This window comes from Eretmochelys imbricata, chromosome 25 (assembly GCF_965152235.1).
Source record: "Eretmochelys imbricata isolate rEreImb1 chromosome 25, rEreImb1.hap1, whole genome shotgun sequence".
Taxonomy (NCBI): Eukaryota; Metazoa; Chordata; order Testudines; family Cheloniidae; genus Eretmochelys; species Eretmochelys imbricata.
This window is the reverse complement of record NC_135596.1, coordinates 6,989,683-7,013,988: the sequence shown is the minus strand read 5'-3', so window position 1 is coordinate 7,013,988 and position 24,306 is coordinate 6,989,683. Positions and strand designations below refer to the sequence as shown.

Genomic DNA, 24,306 nt, shown 5'->3' with positions numbered 1-24,306 from the left:
CACTGAAGCCGATTGCCGCGATGCGAGAGAGCACCTCAACGCCCTATTCCGCATCTACGCATGCATGAGGCCCTAACCCTCCTCGCCCCAAGAGCCCGCACCAAATAACTTCCTTCCCAAAATAAAAGCCGCTTACCGGAAACCTCCTGTGGTGTTTGTCCTTCCCCAAGCACTGGCCGCCGCAACTGGCTACCTTCCTCCTGGCTTGAGAACAGCTCCTGGCTGCATTCCTCCGCCTCAGCACCCTCACTCCCACTTTGCTGCTCCTCCTCCTGCCTTGTTGCACTGGCCTCTGAGGTGTCTCTGGTGATATTCGGCATGGAGGTGGGATCGCCCCCAAGTATCACATCCAGCTCTTCGTAAAAACCGCAGGTCGCAGGGGCAGCACTGGAGTGGCTGTTTGCCTCTTGGCCTTTGCGGTAGGTATTTCGCAGCTCCTTCACTTTAACCCTGCACTGCAGTGTGTCCCAATCATGGCCCCTTTCCAGCATGGCCCTTGATATCTGCCCGAAGGTATCATAATTCCTATGGCTGGAGTGCGACTGGGACTGGACAGCTTCCTCCCCCCAAACACTGATGAGGTCCAGCACCTCGCCATTGCTCCATACTGGGGATTGCCTAGCACGTGGAGGCATGGTCACCTGGAAAGATGCGCTGAGAGCACTCCACGCCTGGCTGAGCAAACAGGAAGGGGATTTTCAAAATTCCCAGAGAATTTAAAGGGCAGGTCTAATGGTTGGTCACCTGAGGGCAGGGCAGTAGAGTTCAAAGTGATGACCAGAGTGGCTACAACAGGCATTGTGGGACACTTCTGGAGGCCGATCACAATGCAATAATGGACCAGGGCGTCCACACTGGCGCCGCAGCACTCCAGCAGTGGTGCAGCAAACATTATTCCACTCGCAGAGGTGGAGTACCAGCAGCACTGTAGCCACGGAGACAGAGCACTCTACTTGCCTCGCCAGCGTGAACAGGTAGCGAACTAGGGCGCCCAGGCCCCCTTTATTGCACTGTAACTCCCAAGTGTAGCCAAACCCTCAGATTCAGGCCATGTCTACACTTACAAGCTTAAAATATAGCTGTGCCACTGTAAGATCGCTCGCCGTTTTATGCTGACAGGAGAGAGCACTCCCGTCAACATCACAAAACCAGCTCAACGAGTGGTGGTAGCTACCTCAGCGGCAGAGTCTCCAGCCAACACAGTGCTGTGTACATAAGCGCTTATGCCAGCAAAACCTATGTCGCCCGGGGGGGGGGGGGGTTCACACCCCTGAGCAACAGAAGTTTTGCCGACGTAAGTGCTAGTGTAGCCATGGCCTCAGATGTGAAAATCCTTGAACTTTCCAGGGATGGCAGCAGCCACAAAATACCTAAGGAGTAAAAACTAACAAGGAAACCAGAAACCAAGTAATTGGCTAAGCAGTGAAGTTTGACCTACTAACCACCATGTAGTCCTCTTTGTATGCTCTGTAACATGCCATAGCTCCACAGACAAAAATGCTCGTAACACACCACAGATGGTCACATTTGGATCATGCTTGCTCCAAGCAATGCTTCCCATCACATCATCTGCCACTGTCCCATTCTCAACTGGTGGAATGCCAGTGTGGATGGGAATCAAGAGTGTAACAGCCCCAACAGTGCAAATAAGTACCTCCGTAATTATGCTGCACACACCAGAGAACTCACTTGTGGGGCAAAACAACACAATCAATTTAGTAATTTACTTCATTCTGCTTCAATGGCATTGAAATTCAAAACAGAAGTTATTTTTAATCACATTCCTTGGTATTTCAAATGGATGGGATGAACTAACTATGGCTCTTAACTCCAAATAAAATCTTCTGGTTCAAGAAGAAAGCCACAAGAAGAAAGGGAGGGCAGCCATCTTCCACAGGGGAATTGCACTTCTTCTGCACACCAACTGGAGCTCTTATCCTTTGTGGTCTCCCACTGCCATTTTGCAGCTAATTTACCACAGAGGTAGAGAAAAGTCAACTTCCTAATCCAGAAGCTAGGAAGCCAATGCTGCTAAGTCTCCAGAACTCAGTCCCACCAGTCTAAAGTCATGATCCAGATGCAACAGCAACACCTCACCCTGTGAAAACCTTTGAGTGTTGCATGGACTCCAGGAGCGGGTGTATAGAGACATTGCATAAATTAACAAAACTACTGGTTTCACTATCCTGTCCTTCGAGATTCTCATTTCCCCCACTCATATTTCCCTTTTCAACTCAGGCCACGTCTATACTAGCTAGGAGTGCTTTGCTGGTATAGCTACACCAGTATATACTATACCAGCAAAGTGTGCACACAGTTTACACTGGCCAAGCTGTGCTGCTACTCGTATAGATTATTCTGCAACCTCTAAACAAAACAATATATTGTGGTAAAAGCATAGTTTTGCTAGTGTAACTGTCTACGTGTGGGGCTTCTGCCAACAGCAGTTCTGTCAGTTCAGGATCACACCTCTTCACAGCCCTGACCGACATAGCTGTGCCAGCAGAAGTCTGTAGCATACGTATAGCCTTAGAAATACCACGAATGGCAAGTTTAGTCTCTCTCGTAGATTTTTTTTCTTACAAATGTTTATGGGCTTGTCTATACACAAGAGTCATATCTTTTTAACCATATCAGTATAATTCAATCAATCAGTTTAAAAAAAAAAATACACACCTAGTGTGACCCTAGTTCCACCAGTATAAATTTATACATCTACCAGTAGAGCATATTCCAATATGGGAAGAAGAATATATACCAATTATATACCAACAGAAGCACATTTATACCAGTATAACTGGGTCCACACTTGAGGTTGTACTTTATGGGGGGGAGGGAGGAAAAAAGAAATCCACAGCCCTAACAGACAGTTATACTGGTACAAAAACTGCAAGTAGACCAGGACTATAGGACATTTTTGTTATCTATAGTTCAAATGCCCTGTAAAAACAGTTAGAAAATCTGCTTGTTAATAAAGTCAGTTCCTTGTGCCTTCAAGTTAAAGTGCAGAAATCTCACTACACACACAAATCACACAACACAAAGCATTTTCTACACAGGAAAGATATACTGGTACAACTTAAGGTGTGAATTAATACCAATATAACTCCACCCCGTTTAACATCCTATATGCACACTCTTATTCAAGCATAAGAGGGCCTTTTTCAGTTTCGCTTATCACTTGGATTTAAACTAAACTGAAAAAAGTCATTCTCCCACTGGAATAAGTGTCCTCATGAGGGATCATACTGGTATAACTATATCATTTTAACTTGTAAAACTTCCAGACAAACCCTAACATTGCCTTCCAGGCCTCCAGCCCGCCAGACTTGAGATCCTGATATTTCTAAAAGGTAAAATACAGGCTGGGGAACGGGGGGGAGAGAAGAGGAAAAAATCCCACACGCTTATAGTAAAGGAAAAAAAGGGCACAAGTCCAATTTCATTTCCTTTGGAAAAAATTGTAAAGCTGAACTGGCATTTTGTCTTTTATAAGACTTCACAGGAGTAGATACATACACACTATTAAACAGTTGTCAGATGTAAAGACGTTTTGGAGGAGTCTCAGGAACCAAAGGTCCTGTCTGCTCTGTATATAATTGAAGATCCCATAGCACTTTTTGTAAGAGGAAAGGGTTCTATTCGCCCAGTTCAAATTTCCCCTTCCCCCATTCTTGGGGAGCATGCTATGTGCTGTTTGTTGGCTTCGCTGCGTTTCTATGGTGAAGCTGTATTTATGGAGTTTGTAAGATATTTGGAATCCTTTCAACAACATGAATGCACATTATTTCATACTGAAACATTATCTCTTTAATGTTGTCTAAACTACAAGTATCAAAAATAAAGATGCAGTCCACAACTGACAGCAAGTATCATTAACATCCAATGCCACTTTCATAACTAGTTTTTAACGTGTGTAAGTGTATTAACACACAGCTAGAAGTGATCCAAATTCTTTCCTGCAGAAATCGGACAAAAAACAAAACTCTTATTTTCATTGAAATGTTCCACACAAATTTGAGTTTTCAGACAAAATCTAAAGTTTTCCAGCCAAATTATTTTGATAGTATTTTCCGAGGAAAAACAAATATATTTTGCAAAAATGATTTGTTGAAGATACAATTTTGCACCAAAAAACAGTTTTGCTGGAAAATTTTCCAACCAGCCCTACTGAAGTCTCTCAGTACCAGTTCTTAGGATACTGGATTCCACACTCCATGTATCGTTCAAACATACTCACCCAAGCAAAAAGAGATTCAGATTTAAAGCCGAAGCAATGTCTCTTATCAGCACTATTATTTGTGTGTATTATTGTAGTGCCTAGGAGTCCTAGCTGCAGCCAAGAAACCTACTGTGCTAGGCACTGTACAAACAGAGACCAAAAAGAGACAGCCCTTTCCCTAATGGGAGTAGCTACTGCTAGGGCCTCAAAGCAGTAAGCAACTGCAGCCCACAGGCTGTAATACCTTCTTAATCACAGCAAGAATGGCATTTAGACCATTTTAAAACATATCAACTTGTAGGTTCAAGTCAAAGTTATATCAATACAGTTTGTTTAATTTAATATTGTTTTGCCAAGTTTTAAAGAATATTAGAGGCTACAGTTGCATAGCTTGAGATTTCAAAATTATCCTATTAAGGATCAACTGATCTCTGCAGACATGTAAAGCATACAATTTAAAATGTCACGTACATCCATCAGTGATAATATTCCTCTATAGTTCCAGTGTTCTTTACACCAGAAAACAGCAAGAGGTCAACACTGGAGAAGTTTAAATAAAACAGGTTTCCTGCTCTTCAACTGGGGCGGGGGGAGGCGGGGGGGAGGACCACTTCCATATCAAACAGAGGTTTTTTTATTATGACAGTAACATGTACACACTGTGCATAATTTGAAAGCCTAATTATGCCCCTGGTACATGTACTGTTGGCCATAATAGGAGCCCTGCATGAGCATCTAAAGGCAGAATTAGTCCCTATTAATTTACCTAAAATCCTTTTTTTAAAAAGTATCACTTGAACGAAGAAAAGGAGCATCAGTGAAAAGAACTCAGTATTCCATAAGCATGGCTGCTCCTTCCGATATGCTTCAGAAGTCAATCTGTCTCAAGTGCTTTGAAAAAGAAAATCATTTGGTCACTTAGTACTTACACAGGACCTCAAAGCACTCCACAATATCATGGGTTTGGATTTTCAAAGTAGGCGGCCAGTCAACGCTGGGTACTTTGGAAAATACCAGCCCTACATATCTATACTCGAAAAGGTTTGCCAGTATACATATACACCAGTACAATTAAACCAGCAAGCCCAGTGGAAATGCAGCTGATACCAGCGGATTATTTTCTGCTGTTAAACCAGTTCCCCAGAGTATCCAATGAAAGTCCTTTTGTGCAAGTCTACACTAGAGCAATACAGCGGCACAGTTCCAGTGCTGCAGCTGCACCACTGTAGCATTAGAATCATAGAAGATCAGGGTTGGAAGGGACCTCAGGAGGTCACCGAGTCCAACCCCCTGCTCAAAGCAGGACCCATCCCATTTGTAGTGTAGACATACCATGAGGGAGATAAAGAATTATCCCTTTTTAAAAGATGAGGGAACACACTCAGGGTATGTCTACACTACAGCTCTACAGCTGTGCCATGGTAGCGCCATAGCATAGATGCTTCCTACACTAACAGTAGTTAATGGAAGTAGTAGAAAACTTCCATCGACTCAGCTGCATCTACAGTGGGGGTTAGGTTGACCTAACTACGGTGCTCAAGACGCAACATTTTTCACAGCTCTGAGCAGCGCTGACATATCTATCTAATTTTCAAGTGTAGACCAGACCTCAGGAAAAGAAAGTGAGTTGCCCAAGTTGGCACTGAGATCTTGTCTCTATACAAATTGCAACAATTGAATTAAATGTGTGATTTTAAACTGATTTAGTTGAATTAGTGCAAAACCAGTTTAATGGGTAAACTCAAGTAAACTTAAACTGGTTTATTCTGATTTTGTTTGACTCCTTATTGAGTTAAGATAACATTAATAGAATCCTGGTTTAAAATGAATCAAATAGCCTCACCGTTTTGAAGCCGTTTTTAAATTTAATTAAAATTAAATCATGCAACTCTGAATATGAACAAGGCCTAAGCAAGTGTCAGAGCTGGGACTAGAACATTGGTCTCAATCTCATGCTCCACTCCCTTTCCTTCTTGTTATCGGAACTGCTTGTTGTGATTAGAGCATACTTTTATTTCTTATATTGCCTGAAAAGTTTGAGCATTTTCTCTTAAGAAGTTCTTTGTGACTGTCATTCTAGGAAAACCAAACTTTTAAGGGCAATCTTCATCTCTGTTTCTCATTCTCTAGACTAGGAGTAGCAGATATTAAGGATTAATCATGTTTATTACTGTAGTACTTAGGAATCAACCAAGGATCGGGCCCCACTGGACTAAGCACTGTTCAAACTCAGTAGCAGACACTACTACTAGACAGCAGTAGACAGATAGCCTTTCACCTATGTTTTTGTTTTTTAATACAGTAGCAATTTCCAATGAAAATAACTGAATTAGAAGCCTATAATATCAGACTGAACTCTCAAACTTTGACAGTTTATTACAACACTTTTGCTGCACTCTACCCAGTTATTATGAAGGCCAGTGGTGCAATACTGAAAAGAAAGTACTACATAACCTTCTCTAAACATTTTCCCTCCATTTATACTGTTTTGCTTTAGTGCTCTTTAAAGTAACCTTCCCATATTAAATCTTAAAGGTGATACCTAGAAATAATTCTGAGGTCCAGCATGATAGTGTTGCATCGCAGACACCCAGGTATGTTGGGGACGGGGGAAGAGTTATTTTCATGATGAAAAGGTTCTTAATGTAAAGTGAATCTCAAAAAGCTATTTCTTAAATTTGTGAATGTGTCACTTTAGTCATTTTTCCCACAAACAAGCACAGCATGTTCAATTAAAATGTTTTGCTGGCAGTGCCTGAAGTGAGAAACCACATCCTAGCACTCTTCCAGATGCATGTCCTTTTATATTTAGTTCATTCTCATATAACTGTCCTGCAGTCTATATTTGTAGCAAGTTTCATGAGGGCTATGTTTTCTAAAGCTTAAGATAGCATAAATACCCATTTACCTATTCTCCCCTATCTGTAAAATGAGGATAATACTTGTGAGTTTAGTCACTGTCTGTACAGTGCTTTAAATACACTATGCCCTGTGTAAGGGTTCTATGGGGTATTTTGAAGTATAAGCAGGAGATAGATTTTCAGGATGCCAAACCACCCCCATTGGAAAAATCCGAGGATGGGCACACACAAATAAGTGGGACTGAGGAGGTGGTCTTACAGATATCACCTTGATCTTCCATAGCACTTTTAATCAGCACATCTCAAAGCACTTTACAAAGAAGTCAGTACACCCCCATTTTACATATGGGGAAACTGAGGCAAACAGAGGGACTGTGACTTGCCCAAGATGATTCAGCAAGCCAATGGAAGATCCAGGAATAGAACCCAGGACACCTTAGTCCCTTTTCAGTATTCTAGCAACTAGGACACACTTCCTCCCCAAAGAAAGGTGTCCAAAGCCTAGTTTCAGAATTGTGCAAGAGAGATGCCCAAGACAATTTGGGCACATGCAAGCTAGTTGTGGTCAGGCATTTGCAAACCAGGAGGAAGAGGTCTCTCATGAGCCCTTCAACAACTACTAGGTCAATCAGTACAACTCAAAGGAATCAGCAGCTGATGCAAACTGATTAAAAAAATGCTTGTTCTGTTCTATGTTGCCACTGTCTCGGTCACCTCCCTCATGGCAGAAGCTGGCCTTACTTTGGAAACGACTCCTCTCCTGGCCACAAAATCACAGCAGTTCAGGCTCTCCCAACCGCTTAGCCAGCCTCAGAATACAGCTGAGCTCCTCATGCTTTGATAAAGGTATTTTGATTGCAAAGGGCCAATCTGCATATTAGCAAAAACACGGCCCAGCTGGCCACAATGGTGGGCACACCATCAAGGGGTGCATACACCCTTGTGGTCACCTACAGACAAGGTTGCTTAGCAGCGACATCACAAAGGTGGGACAAGAAAAACAGCCTATTTTGCTCATTGAAATAAAGTGATTAGTGGCTCAAGTGTGTCTTTAATATCCCCCAGGTTTCTTCCATCTGTGCTCAAGTGGAAAGGTTTTCTGTAGATCCGAAAGGGGTGTCAATATGGTGCTACTCTGAGCTATGGCTACCCCAGAGGGATAGAAAAGGGAAGGAGAGTGTGCCACATTATTGTGTGGCATTCAGATGCTCTCTTTCAAAACCCAGTGCTAAACGTGCAGTCAAAATCTGTGTACATCCTGATTTGGAACATACAAAGTTTTAGCCTATTTTTCAGCCTGCCCAGGCAGACATGCAGCTAAGTCTTTGAAAACAGGACTCATTCTGGATACAAACATCTACAGACAATGGTGAAAGTCTGAAATCCCATGTAAGAAGCATTTCCAGCTACGACAGGGAAAAGGGAAAGAGACACTGTTTGGGGAGGGAACCGAATGAATTGAGAAGTCTCAAGAACTCCAGTGCAGCTAGCAACTATCTCGAGTGTCACTCTCAGAAGTTTCAGGCCCTTTGGCATGTTCACTACCAATTTTTGGTGAGCTCATACTCACATGCCTCAGGACCCTCTGAATACAAAGTGAAGAGAAAGCTAAAGTCATATCTGTGTAATATTTCATACTGCAGGGCTAGACATATTAATATCATCAGCCTTCAGCTGAGAGTAGCATGGTGTCATTTATTTTCCAGTGTAGCAATTGGAATACAATACTTCCCTTACACATTGGAGCAAGAAACCTCCTCTGAATTGCCTTGCAACTGAGGTTTCCTTACACCAAGGAGGAGGTATAAAGCAAAAGACATCTCTAGACTCCCTCCAGCAGGCAATGTGCCCCTATTCTCTTTATCTTCATTAAATCAAAGAGCTACAGCTCAAAGATTATTTCTCACATGGCAAGGTCATAAACCACAACGAAGGCTCCAATCAAAGCTTCAAGTAATTTATAGCACTACTCACAGCTGGCCAGAAGACATCACGTAAAACCTGCAGTGCATTAATGCCTTCTTAAGGGACAAAAAGAAAAAAAAAAAAAAGGGGAGGGGGGTTGCTAAATAAAAAAAAAAACGGGAGTTTGGGGCCAAGATCTAACCTATACTGAAATTATGATAAATTAATGGGGAAAATATGCTCAATTAGAGGTTCCAAAACTGGTATGGGACCCAAATAAATATTATGGGTAGGAGTGATAGATATAGATTGCAGAACTGTTGGATCATATAGCACTGGCTCCTCCTTGTTTCCACCTGCTACACTGTACTAAGACAGCTAAAAAGCATTAAATATTTTTACATCTCCACATAAGCAATTGCTGTAGCTGCCTCAGGAACATGTTGCAAACGCAAGGGGAGGTGGTTCATGTGATAGCAAATTGGAAGGGAAGCAACCAATGTAGCTGCACCACTGTAAGTTCTTTAACATAGCTGCTCTAAACTGACAGGAGAGAGCTCTTCCATCGGCTTAACTACTCCAGCCCCCATGAGAGGCAGAAGCCACGTCAGCCAGAAAAGTTCTCCCACCAACATAGCACTGTCCACACCGGTGCTTACACTAGTGTAACTTACGTTGCTCAGAGGGGTGGATTTATTCATCCCCAAGTGACATAACTTATTCCTAACGTAATTGGGCATAAACTTTCGTGGACATAAGGTATGTTACCTGCTCCTGTATTTTCCATTCCATGCATCTGATGAATTGGGTTCTAGCCCATGAAAGCATATGCCCAAATAAATTTGTTAGTCTTTAAGGTGCCACAAGGACTCCCCATTGTTTTTGCTGATACAGATTAACACGGCTACCATATAGAAACCTATAACTTATTCCAGCGTAACTTGTAGTGTAAACAGAGCCTGAGACCATGTCTACATGAGAAAGCTGCACTGGTATAACTCAATCTGTAAATTTATACCAGTGTGTGTAGGCCTCATCTACACATTATTTTGGTAGAAAATTGTACCCCAACCAAAGTAGTCACACAGTACAAAAATAGTTATAACCAGTACAACCCCTAGTGTGAACACAATTACATCAGTATAAACGTGGCTTATACTGGGATAGCTTGTTCTCCTTCCCATGCAGCACGGGTTTTCAACATATGGTCCGCGGAGCCCTGGGGGTCCACAGTCTAAGATTCAAAAAAGGTCTGCACCGCCATTCGAAATATTTGAGATTGCCACAAATGAAAAAAGGTTGAAAACCAATGCCATGTGGGAATAAAATTATACCAGTAAAACTGTGTCCACAGTAAGAAGGATGGGACTAGTGTAGTTAAAGTGGTACAACTTGTGTGTTTAGATAAACACATAGTTTGGATATGGACACTCTTATTCTGGTATAAAAATGACTTTTTGGTTTAAGTCAAGTCAGTTGAGAAAAGGTTTAAATTAAACTGAAATAAACCAATCTGTGTCCACACAGGTGGTTGCCAAAATGTTCTCATTGCCAGAACTTCTCTCTCTATGTAGGACCTAAGCAAACGGAATGTTCTGCATGTGTTACTCCTGATACAAATGAACCCTTAGTCCCAAAACCATACTAATAGCTTGAACATAAATAAATCAAAGTCATTTTAATTTCAAGTTCCATTAGGAGCAGAAATGGGGAAAGGAGTAATCAAAAAGGACAAAATTAGAAGATAAGGACATTTTCTTTCAAAATTCTGAGACAATATTGAGACACCAAGGGCATGAGTCATAAAAGAACTTAGTGTGTTTAACATTAAGGAGTTTCAGAACTGTGCAATGGGTTAACAGAATTTGCCTACCAAATGCATTCCAATGAATTCAGCATCTTTTGGTGACAAAGAGTTCCCAAGAGAATAAACCCTTTACTGACTTTCAATGAAAAGCAACCATTAAACATTTCCGGAGAAGTGGGATGGCCTTCAAGAGTCACAGAGGCCCTTCGGATTTGAACATACCACTATCTAGAAGAATGTTAATAGCAATTTTTTTTTCATGTTTTTAAAGAGACAGAAACTACATTTCATTTACTTTGAACCCAACTATAAAATTTATACATGTTTTCTAATAGGAGGAGGAAATTCTGTTCACCACGTAAGTTTTATTTATGTACACACACCCACACACCATTACCTATTTATTCTGTTGCTGATTTGGTACCTTACACAGTCTGATTTAAATTTTAGGAAGTTTTTTCATTTATTCCAAGATGGAAATACCATAACTATCTGAGGCTACCTCCTACTTATTACAGTGATGGACACATCAGAAATGCTGGAATACAAATCTATATTCCTTACAGAGTCTCAAGGTCAGAGACTAACAATGTTTCTGAGGGTGTTGAGACAAATAATAATAACAACAACAACAACTGATCTGCAACTACAATGAGCTTCAACTTGTTGCGCTGCCACAGACTTCGTACAGCGCTCATGAGACCGTCAAAAGCTCTCAAAGACCAGATTAATTTTACAGGCTGGTAAATAGTGTCATTACAACTCTGCAATATCTGAAGATATTCCTAATTTAAAGGCAAAAATTAAATCAAAGGCTAAGCACTTCCAACGTGTTTATTCCATGTAATGAAGATTCACTGAAAACAGTAAAATCCTGGCTCCACAGAAGTCAATGGCAAAACTCCCATTAATTTCACTGGTAACAGAATTTTACCCTAAACTATCAAAATCTTGCCTGAACACTTTTCACACCAAAGGGCTTTACAAATCGATGTCCAAACTAGAAGGAACACCTCCCATAACACTGAAATGCATCCACATCTGGACTAACAGGAAGCAGCTATTTGACAGTGCATACTACAAGAACACTACACAACAGTTAAGGGCAGTTTTTAAACTTTGTATCTAAAAAGGGATACCTGACAGTGCTAAAAAGGTTGGATTGTCTCTTCACTATAGAGCTCCCAATGCTGCTACCAACAATGGAGCTACACGTGATTAACAACAGAAGTTTTCTGAACGTTTCTTTTTAGTGTAGGCAGATTCTAACAATATATTTGGGATATTAAATGGAAGAAGCCGTTTCAGAACTTTCCAAGGCTTTTCTCTTTACACCACTGATTATTTCAGCAATCAACACTTAATTATCTTCATTAGTTCCCTAGCCTGACACCAAAACATCCTTTGTTTATAGCTTCCTCAAAAAGTCACTCATGAAACTGGGACAAAAAAAAAACAAAAAAAACTACAGAGCAGAAACCATCTTTGTCATTCATAGTTCTGATATCTATGAAAATTCATAATTTAGATTTCCTGTTGTAAAACATAACTTGCCTTCCTCCTATATCCTAAAAATAGCAACTACTCCTTAATTCTCTAATGTCTGCATTTCTATACTATATTTGATAATGGAATTAAACACATTGCTGGCTAGTTGAATAAAACATAGTTAAATACTCATTAAACTGCTTCATACACTAAACATCTTCCACTAAAAAAGTTTAGTTTCCACTACATTTATTTACGTCTTTGCACCGAATGAACAACGATTCATTGGAAGACCAATATTTACAGAATACAAAAGTTACATGGCGAGTCTTTGGCTATCCCTTGAGGCAAGGACGAGGTCTGCCAAAGGGGTTCATTGGTGGGTTTTTAAGTGGCTGAGGAGCCCAATTCGTGCCACGTGGCAAGTATAACCAAGATGTTCAATTTTGTTTTTTGGCTTTCCTTTAGATTTTTCTGTTTTATTTTTGTATTTAGTACTCATCTGCAAGTTAAGAACTGCAAAATTCATTGCATTCACAGACTCCTGGTGCGAGTTCCCCCCCCCCCCTCCGCAGCAACTTTTGTTAGGAAGAGAAAGTAAAGTCAACTGCAAACAGTATTTTAATATACCACATACAAACTATCAGATACATACCAAAAAATTGTTATTAATACAATGGACAAGTTTACTATACTATTGATCATGTGTATTCATTATTGCATGGGGGAGGTTTTAACTGAGTACTCAAAAGGTTAATTCTAAGAGCTGAATCAAAGAAAGAAAAAAGGAGGAATGGAGAAGGTGAGCATGTAAGAAAAAGTGCAAAAGTAGAAGTATGGCTGTTCGGGGACAAAGGTGATTACATATCCCATAAACCTTGCAAACCAAGGAATAAAATATCTTTCACAAGCTCCCCGGGGAAGCACAATTCATCTGGATGGCTGACACTTGAAAGGACAATCTTCTCCATAAGTGGGTTGCCATGAGGGAGAAGGGTGGGAGCTGCATATGGTGAGATGGATTTCCCTCAACACTGAGAACTTTCAGTTGCACAAACAGTTCTATACTGTGTCCAATTGAAACCACAGGGAGAATTTTAGGAAAATAAAATATAATTATCACAGTTGGAACTTTGGCCAGGACAGCTGGGGTTAACACCCATCTCTTCTACCAAAAAAAAAAAAAAACCATCTTTGACAACCTCCATTTCATGTCAATGCCTCTCAGATGCCTCAAATATAAGGACGCAGTAACAGAATTGTAGAAGAAATGGCCTTAAGATACTTTCCATTAAAATTAAGTCAGGCTATTGTGTGATCTTGTTTTGAGGTGGGAGAAGGATTTAGAGAAAGGTATTTGCTTACTGAGCTTTTGCTAGGATGCAAATACAGGTATTGTGTTGTCAGTTTCCGCTCCGAATCAAACCATCTAGAAATCTGAGTAAATGTTTGGTTATCACCCACAGTAAATTATATTTGACAAGAACCTTTGCAGAGAAAATAAACTGCTACTCTATGGCAACCCAAGGGATGTGAAAAGTTGTAGGGTGGCAATATTTTTCACAACCTGAACTAAAGCAGAAAACCTCACTGTGAGCACATGCCATGTTTCATTTTGCATTTTGAAGAGAATGGGGAAAAACTGTCAAATTACATTATAGACACAGTGTGTATGAGGTAGTATCTTTTATTGGACCAACTTCTGTTGGTGAAAGAAACAAGCTTTCGAGCTACACAGTGCTCTTCTTTGAGTCTGGGAAAGGTACTGAGGGCTTGTCTACACTGAAAATGCTGCAGTAGGACAGCTGCACCCTGCAGCTACGCAGCTATACCACTAACCCAACAGTAGGGGTTCTTCTGTCAGCATAGGTAATCCACATCCTTGAAAGGCGGTAGTTAGGCCGATGGCAGAATTCTCCCATCGGCCTAGTACTGTCTAAACCAGGGGTTAGGTCAGTTTAACTGCGTCCCTCATGGGGGTGGATTTTTCAAACCCCTGAGCAATGAAGTTATACCAAGCGAATCTTCTAATGCAGACCAGGCCTCAGAATACCACAGCTAAATATAAGGTGGAGCAGATTATTTAATGTAAGCAGGTAACACATTCTAAGGGACCATTCAAGATGAAATGGCGCGTTAACACCCTTGCAGTCATAAGACAAAACAAAAACGGGGGGGGGGGGGGGTCAGTGGGTTACAGATGGTTGTAATAAGCCATAAATCCAGTATCTTTATTAAGACCCTGAATTTTAGTATCTAGCAAAGTTATGAAATGTGTTCACCCACAGGTTATAGGATGGTGTTTTCGTCTTTTATCATTTTTCTGTGTGAGTTAATTCAAGAGCATAGTGATTGGTTTCACGCACACTGTTCTTATTGGACCATTTAGTGCACTGGATGAGGTACAGCGAGTGTTGTGATAGGCATGTGTAGAACCCACGGATCTTGGGAGGTGTGTTGCAGGGGGTATTGATCATTGTGGCAGTGGAGATGCGTCTGCAGGTTGTTCAGGCAGAGTCTGGTGCTGCTTTGCGTTGGTGTGTCTTGGTCTGTGGGAAACTTGCTTTCGATGATGAGCTTGTGAGGCGGGGGGGGGAGGTGTTATCTGAAGGCCAGAAGAAGGGGTTCAGGAAAGGTTTCTTTCCCAGGCCTGAAGAGCTCTGCGTAGCTCAAAAGCTTGTCTCTTTCACCAACAGAAGTTGGTCCAAAAAAAGATACTGTCTCACCCACATTGTCTCTCTAGTATCCTGGGACCAACATAGCTACAACAACAATGCAAACGTATTATATTATGTTAATCATGTTACGATGCTCATTTTTCCACTTGCTTCTGTTTGTTTTGTTGGTTAGAAAGTATTTATCTCCATATACTTTATTATCCAGACAACCTTGAGAAATCATCAAATCAGTAATTACCCGGATTTAGCCTACTCAGAACTAAAGTTCAAAGTGCATGCAGGGTTTGGATGATCAGAGAAGGGGAAGACCATTCAAGCTTCAAAGTCTTTTCTACACTAGTGACATTTTTTAAAAAGTTCCCCACGACCACAAATATCAGTTCAGCTCCAACGTTTCCCAACTCTGTGAGTCACCATCACACACACAGCTTCTGATGATTAAGAAGTCTGTATCGTGAATTTTTTTTGGGAGAGCCACTGCCATCACCACTCCCACTGGGAAAACTTTAGGTGACAGCACATGATTGGAGTCCACTCCTACATTAATAGAACCGGTTTTCCTTAACAGTCAGGGAAGATACGGTTTTGATGCAAATGATTACATTCCAGGCAGGGCTGCTTCCCACAATCAGAGTGGGCATAAGATCTTAAACAGGGTTTGTTATTCATCTCCATAGTTAACCTTTAATACATTTTTAAAAGGTGACACACTGCTGCGTGGTGATCTTAATCATTAGTGCCTGCCCCTGAGTTTTCAGAGAAAACACATTCCATTAGAGACAGAATGGTATCATGTGTGTCACAGCCTGCATTTCCGAGCTAGTGGGCAAAAAAAGATGCTGTGCACCCACCCACTTGTACAAATAAAGTCAATACTGTATCAAGCTTGTATTTCATTACTTCTCAGTAGTAGACACATATGCCAAAATATGCCTCTCTCAAACAGCTGCAAAAATGATGCTATGACAACATTTTTCTGGCCAATGGAATATTTTTGCCATCAGAGCTCAGCAGAAAGATAGCAGTGAGAATAAAAACATCACGCACAAACAGCAATAGAACAGTGAATTATTCTCAGATTTTTCAGCCCAGATTTATCATCACAGCTGCTAGTTTGAAGGTTTAAAATTCAGACTGCAGAGTCACACAGGCTACTCCCTGTTCTGAAGGGGATACTTCATCCTGACAGGAGGCTGCATAGTGGCACCCAGCAAGCCAACAAGATCTAGTGCCCCAGAGTAAGCTCCAGCACCCTCAGAGATAACAGGGATTGATTTTTTCATCCGATTTTTGCAAATGGAACTTGCTTGTGAGAAGACCCCAAACTTTGTGTCTTTTGTATTTATCTTGAGGCAGTAAGCAACCAGGAATTTTTTCAAAACCTGTGTATCTATGTTTTGAAGTATGAACAAGAGTGACTTCTTCTATGTATTAGTCTATATACCTGAAATCTGAAGTTTGAGCAAATGATTCTAAGTGAAGTGAGAGGCCAGCAGAGTGATAAAGTAAGGAAACCTTATCTGGGTCATTTAGAATAGATCTAGGTGTATTAAACTTCTCATTTGTCATTAAAATAAAGCTTTAATACAATAAATGAAGCAGAGTACAAGACCTAATATTCTAGACACTTGAAAATTTAATGCAACCACACTTTTGGGCAGGATTTTGGGAGTCAAGGAGTTAAGCTGTGATACAGAAGAGTAAACCCACCTCAGCTCTGATTAAGAAGGACACTCATAAAAACCAGAGGTCAACATCAGAAAATATTTTCTGAGTCACATGGGGGGGAAAGATTACTCACCATGCACTATTCAACTTACTCATCAGTGTGTTACGGACAGAACTGCTCACCATGTATTCATTAGGAAACTGTGGCCTTTGAGGAAAGCAGAAGGCGGAGGAAGAGTCATACTTTCAGTTTTGTATGTAAGCCAGTGGGAGGCTGTATCTGTAACACCAATGCTCTCTCCTCCCACGGTCTTAATTAGTCTTGTAGGGAAATACACGTTTCACATCACCCTCCCAGGTTTCTTTTAACAGCTTGACAGGCATCAGTTTGTCAGCTGAGCTATTATGCAAATTCAGCAGTTTGAGGAGATCCCAGTTTTCCTATTGTACACAAAATAAGCAACTGTCCTTTACAACAACAAATAAAATCATACCATAATTAAATTGCTAACATCCATTCACCATTAATATGAACATTTTTAATCTAAGTCTTTTTCATGGTACAAAAACATTCTGCTAAGTGAAATGAAGTCTGGATGTAGTAACAAATAAAAAGTTACAAATGTTGTCTAATACAATGTTAAGTCACACAACTGTGCTACCAAACAGCAGCTCCGCAACACCTGAGCAACTTTTGGTACTGCAAATATGATTCTCCAGCATTCATGTGGCTCTCAGAAATAAATTAGTGGGGAGTGCTGTTTTTTTCTCCCAATCCCCCACAAATTCTCTCTCATAATGTTGGCACAGAGAAGTATAAACCTTGAGAAACTGCAAATAAAGATGCTTCTAAACAAAAAAAAATCTTTAAAACATTATTTTTGAAGTCACCCCACCTTGCCTCCTAGATACCAAGAAGCAAGTGGAGTCAGTGGTGAAACTAAAAAACATTCTGCTGACGTCAAACAGAGCTGAGCTCTAAAACCACAACGGTACATACACCCTGCTGCCAACTCCAGTCTGAGCCAACGAGGGAAATAAAGTCTACCGTTCAATACGGTACAATGTTAGTAGGCCAGACACTGCAATGTTCAAAGAGGATTTCTTTTTAAAGCATTACAGTTCTTTGCTGCAATTGCTGAAGTTGCAGCAAGTACACACAATTATTATGGAGTGTGATCTCTTCAACAGAGCTGCAGTGCAAAATATTGATTAGCTCCAGATGAACCATTCACTTCTGTATCGCTATGGGAAAAAATATGCAACCCAGAGAGGCCACTTTAATGACAGGATGTTCGGGTTCGACTGCAGTTCTTAAATCTTAGATCACATATGCCGATAGGCACCCTGACCACTACATTTTGATGAACTGTAAAAGAGAGTCTGCATATTCTGACATTTTAGAATAGATGCAGCCTAGAAACACCTGGCCAAGCTTCCCCTGATAATTTCTTTATCCCTACCTCACAAGTTGTAACAACATTAAATTCAGGTTTCCTTTTATAAGCAAGGAGATTCAAACAAATATCACCAATCCATTCCCGCCTTCCTGACTGAGCCTTAACTTATGCAAGAAAATATTTATTGCTACACACAATCAGCTTCCAGAGGCAAGTTAATATGTGAAAACAAGCATGAAATTAAATTGGTCACTATTACACTTTCAGTTTCTGTCAATTCAAGTGCAGCGCGCGCGCACACACAAATGACAGAGCTGCCCAAACAGGAAAGGCTGCATTAACTAGTATGTGCTGGAGGGCTCAAGCTCTGGGAGCAGGATGATCAAAAATAGCAAGCCCTGGTATATGCAGGATGTTTTGAAAACCACAGGCACATCCAACAGCACCAAAAGTCAGAAAGCAAGTATGCCGTGGTCTTCCCGGCCATAAGCAAGATAGTATATAATTGTAGTTGCATCAGCATTACCAAGATACTTAGATTAAGTCCTAGCATGTCCAAACACCAAAACACTACAAAGAAAGCCAACAGCATTCAAACCAGTTTTTAGAAGACTACTGCCTGACTGTCTCTTTGCAAGCCAATTCGCACCCTGTGTTTTTACATGGCAGAGGATTAATATTTGATGCTGAGGCTAGATTGGTTTTGCACTGACATCTAACCATATATAAGTACACAAACAGTCTAAATTTCTCCTTGGTGAGGCTTTTACTAATTTGAACATGAATACTCATTTTAAGGGATGACATATCTAGCACTTTGATTCAAGATAGACAGAAAAAGACAGTCAAGTTTGTGGATTATTTTAAAAAATTACACACACAGGAGGGAAATCAGGGTCATATCTGAGAGAAGGTGTGGATTATAACATGTAGTCAACAGAAAAGTTGACTTGGAATTCTCTTTAGACAAAATAAAAAGGTAATTTACATTAATACTTATTTAAAAAGTATTCAAAGAAGTCAAGGAAACCTGCACTTATGCAACCACACACAAATTCCAAAACCCTCCCTTCCCTATTGGGAATTAAGATGTCTCTCCCCCTTCCCCCACACCCTTAACCTCCTTCCCCAACCCATCAGAGCAGTTGAGACTCCCCCACTTCACCACCAGAAAGAAGAACCTAGATTTGTTCACATTTGCAAAATTACAAGTCCTTCTTGATCTAGTCTGAAACAATTTTATTAACCTGTCAGAGGAACTAAGGAGCTTTTCAAGAAAAAAAAACTTTTCACTAGCTATCTTCTCCCCCAGGCATCCCTGTTTATCTGTGAAGTCCAACCAATTTTAGAGGTCAAATCCACTTTTTCTAAGAGAAACACCGCCCTGAGTTGAGCAGACTAAAAGAACCCACCCTTTGCTATATTTCATCCTATAGTTATTTATTTAGGCTACAGTAATTAGAATGCTACAAATTGCTACAGCCCCCACCCTGAAAGAAAAACTTTGAATGTGACAGCAAATATCCAATCCAGATCTGGGCTGAATGGAGAAAGGGGACTGAAGAGAGGTGGGTTAGAAGCAGGGTGCCAGAGGGCCTGAAGAAAATAATGATATAAAATAATGCCAAACAGCATCAGGAGGGTTTATTTATAGAAAGGAATTGTTTGTTCGGGTTGGGGGTCCAGAGGAAATGGGATTATCTGAGGGCAGAGGGGGAAATCCATAGACTAGAAAGGTGGTTGGTTTGGAAGCAGGGGAGATGTTGGCTTGTTGGGGATAGGGGTGCCTGGATGGCGACTGACAGGCAGCAAGGAAGTAACTGGGAATGAAGGCTGGGAAAGAGAGGTTGGATAAACAGGAATTTCTTCCATTGAGAGGATGAGTATTCAGAACATGGAAGAGGATGACTGGGGAACAGTAACAGACTGAAGATTTGGAGGGGGGAGAAAGACACCCATAACGGATTTGGGGGGGGGGGGAATTGTTCGGGGCAGAAATTATGAGACGAAGGAATAGAAAAAAGAGAGGGATTCTGTGGAAGGAGTAGTAAGTATTTGGGCCTGGTGAGACCAGAGGCTGCCTGGAGTGGAGAGGTGATTTGGGCAGGGAGTGTTTAGTTGGGGTGAGGAGGACAAGGGTTTTCTTTGGGAGACAGCTGAGCGGAGCTACCAGGGACAAGGAGCCTTTGAGGGGAGACGGGACAGTCCATGGATGACAACCCATGAAAGTGAAACCGGGGAAGGTGCCTGGGGAAAGGCAGAGGCTGAAGGGTGTCAGGACCAGGGGTGAATTGTGGGGCAACGGTGGCCTGGACAGGGGGTGCCCGAGAGAGAGCCAGCTCAGGGGGTACCCAAGGAAGGGGGTTCCTAACGGGGAGTGCCCAGAGCAGGGGGCAACGGGGATGCCCAGGCGGGGGGGTCCGGGGAAGGTGGTGCCCAGACAAGGGGAGCCTTAAGAGAGGCGGGGGGGCAGCTCTGGGACAGGGCAGTGCCCAAAACAGGGGGACCTGACAGGCAGCAGGGAGGTACCCGATAAAGGGGGGACCGGTCCCAGGCGGGGTGGGGGGGGAGGGAGGTCTGGCAAGAAGAGAAGATCGGGGGGGGGGATATGACAGGGAACGGGAAGTGCCCGGGGGGATATGACAGGGAGCCGGGGTGGGGGGGTCAGGGGCAGGGGGTGTCCAGGGCAGTGGGGGGCTCTGAGCGGGAGAAGGGGGTGTCGGGCGGGGAGGGGGGGGCCCTTGCCGGGCCGATACTCACATAGACGGGCAGCGGCCAGGGGTAAACGGCCGGCTCGGCTCCCACGGGCGACTTCAGCCTGAGCTCCAGCCTCTCGCCCATGTCGGCAGCAGGAGGAGACGGCGGCGGCCCCGCACCATGCTAGAGTAGCCGCTCGGAGAGTGCGGGCCGGGGGGGGGGCCGCTGCTGGGGAAGGAGGGGGGGGGCCGCCCGCTCCCCTTCGCCTCCCTCTATTGTAGTCAGCGGCTGGCCGGGCTCTCCAGCGCCGCCGCCATCTTGGGCCGGCGTGAAGCGAGCACAATGAGCCGCCGGGGCCGGGCCCGACCAACGCGCCAGACGCGGGGGGGGGGGGGGGAGGCGGGGAGGGAACTGAACGAGCGAGGCCCCCCCCCCCCCAACTCCTGTCCTCAGCTGCCCTCCCTGCTGACAGCCCCCACCCCCGGCCGTGTTGCTGCTTTACATGGGGGGGGGGGGCTTTTCAGTGTGTTTCGATTTTGATTTTTTTTTAACCCCCGTGGAGGGGGGGTGTAAATTTGGGGGTGGAGGGTGATTTTTGCCCCCCCTCTTTTTTTTTTTTTTACTATGGATCAACAAAGTTGGGGGGATCCTTGCCCCCCCCCACCGCCCCCCTCCCTTTTCTCTCGTAGTGGGGGAGGGGGGGGGGTTAGTTAATCGAGGCTGTTGCCCTTGGAGCTGTAGGACGCGGGCGCGGGGGCTTTGCAGATTTGGTTTATTCACAGCAGTGGTCGCCGCGGGCCTTGCTATTTATTCCTCCTCCGCTTTGCAAGTTTCCCTGGGTGCAAAAAGGGGCAAAAAAAAAAAACCCACCCCCAGGGGGGGCACTAAGGCTGCTCCCCCAAAGCTATGTTGCATGCCCCCGTCCAGCACTGGGGGGGGCGGCGGGGGAGCTGCTTCCCGTGCCCCCTTTTGGGGGGGACACACACACGGTGCAGGGAGTCCGCCGGGAGCCGGCCCCGGATTGCGGCGGGGGCCCAGCCGCTCTGCCCCAGCCCCGTTCACGGGCTCCCCCGGGAGCGCCGGGCTGGAAGGTACCAACGTGCAAAGGACTAGGGGGGGGAGGCGGGGGGGGGGAGAGGACACCCAAAACGTGCAGTGCATGCGGCGGGCGGGGGCTGGGATTGTACCGGGCACAGGAGGCGGTGTCAGCAGTTCCCGTAGAAACGCGCCTCTCCCGCTTGCCGGCGGGGTCCGTGCAGGGAGGCGGCGAACCGCAGCCCAGCCCTGGCCCGCCTTTCCCCCGAGGAGAGGGCGCGATCCCCTGCCAGAGGGGCCCCCCCTTTCCCTGTTCCTGCGTGCAGAGCCCCCCCCCGCCACCGCGCCAACAATTTCATTTTAAAATCTGAGACTTAGGCAAGGGTTGGAAGTACCTGGTTCTGCCCCCCCCCCCCCGTCCTGCAAAGGCCTTTGCACGCTGCAAGTCGCCCCCCCTTGACTGCAGTGGGACTATTCCTAATAATAGGCCCCCTCCACAAGGTCCAATTCTGCTGCAGGCTTCCCTCAAATGGTAAATTGTGGCGGATACCTTAATTATTTAACAACAACAAGGGGGATGGAACACAAGCCAAAAATAGGGAAAGAAGGGGGGGGGGGGGTAAAAGGAATTTCAGGCTCTGTCTAGGCTTACAAGCTTACACCGATCCTGCCACTGTAAGAGCCCTTGTGTAGCCCCGTTATGCTGACCAGAGAGAGCTCTCCCGCCGACATCATAAAACCAGCTCAACCAGCAGCGGTGTAACTATGTCCAGGAAAGGAGGACTTGTGGCACTTTAGAGACTAACCAGTTTATCTGAGCATAAGCTTTCGTGAGCTACAGCTCACTTCATCGGATGCATCTCCCGCGGGACACAGGGCCATGCACATGAGAGCTTATGCTGGCAAAACTTACGTCACTCAAGGGTGTGTTTTGTCACACCCCTGAACGACAGAAGTTTTGCCCACATACATGGTCGTGTAGACATGGTCTTAGGTAACTTAGTCTTTGTCAACAAGAAAAGTCTTATCGTTCAGGGGTGTTAAAAAAAAAACACCACCGCGAAAGACAAGTTTTGTCAACAAAAAGCATCAGTGTGAACAGCGCTTTGTCAGCAGGAGCGCTCTCCTGCCCTCAAAGCTACCACCGCTCATTGGGGGTAGAAGTTTTTTGTCCTATGGACAAACAAAGCTGCCTAGTGTAGACAAAGCCTAAGATGTATTCAGGTCACTAAAGCCTGATGAAATTAACCCTAAGGTACTTAAAGAACCATCTCAGAAGAAACCTTATCTTTAAGAACTCAGAGGATGGGTGAGGTCGCAGGTGACTGGCCAAAAGGGAAACATAGTGCCTGTCTTTAAAAATGGCAACAAAAAAGGCCCTGGAAATTATAAACCTGTCAGCCTAGATAAGATCATGGAGGATAAGTCCATCAATGGCTATTAGCCAAAATGGACAGGGATGGTACCCCCTAGCCTCTGCTTGCCAGAAGCTGGGAATGGGTGACAGGATGGATCATTGATGATTACCTGTTCTATTCATTCCCTCTGGGACACCTGACACTGGCCACTGTCAGAAGACAGGATACTGGGCTAGACGGACCTTTGGTCTGACCCACTATGGCTGTTCTTAGTTACCTGGAAAGACACCAGAACAAATTATTAAACTGTTTGTAAGCACCTAGAAGATAATAGGGTTATAAGGAATAGCCCACATGGATTTGTCATGAACAAATCATGCCAAACCAACCAAATAGCAGATGGGGGGAAGCTGTAGCTGTGATGGATCTTACTTTTAGTAAGGATTTTGACACAGTCCCACATGACATTCTCATAAGCAAACTAGGGAAATGTGGTTTAGATGAAATTACTACTATCAGGTGGGTGCAAAACTAGTTGAAAGACTTACTTATCAATAGTTTGCTGTCAAATTGGGAAGGCATATTTAGTGGGGTCCTGCATGGGTCTGTCCTGGGTCCGGAACTATTCAATATTTTCATTAACAACTGGGATAATGGAGTGGAGAGTAAACTTATAAAATCTGTGGATGACATCAACATGGGAGGGGTTGCTAGCACTTTAGAGGATAGGATTAGAATTCAAAATGACCTTGACAAATTGGAGAGTTGATCTTAAATCAACAAGATGAAATTCAATAAAGACAAGTGCGAAGTACTACCTTTAGGAATGAAAAATCAAATGCACCGCTACAAAATGGAGAATAAGTTCCTAGATGGCAGTACTGCTGAAAAGGATCTGGAGGTTATAGTGGATCACAAATTGAATGAGAGTCAACAATGTGGTACAGCTGCTAAAAAGCCTAATATTCTGGGGTATATTAATAGGATTGTTATATGTAAGACGGGGGGGGGGGAGGTAATGGTCCTGCTCTACTTGGCACTGCTGAAGCGTCAGCTGGACTACCGTGTTCAGTTCTGGGTGCCACAATTTAAGAAAAATATGGATAAATGGGAGAGAATCCAGAGGAGAGCAACAAAAAAAAGGTAAAAGGTTTAGAAAATCTGACCTATCAGGAAAGGCTTGTTTA

At 43.5% G+C, this 24,306-nt stretch overlaps 1 protein-coding gene across 4 annotated transcripts in view; it reads right to left on the bottom strand.

Moving 5' to 3' along the window:
• The window catches only part of DOT1L (DOT1 like histone lysine methyltransferase), a 104,259-nt gene extending 83,323 nt beyond the window's left edge, over window positions 1–20,936 (bottom strand). For all 4 annotated transcript variants that reach the window (XM_077841872.1, XM_077841875.1, XM_077841874.1 and 1 more), the window contains exon 1: window positions 20,790–20,936. In XM_077841872.1, the coding sequence (XP_077697998.1) occupies window positions 20,790–20,870 (81 nt within the window). In that variant the 5' untranslated portion in view covers window positions 20,871–20,936. The remainder of the gene's footprint in view (window positions 1–20,789) is intronic.
• Between the last annotated feature and the right edge of the window lie 3,370 nt (window positions 20,937–24,306).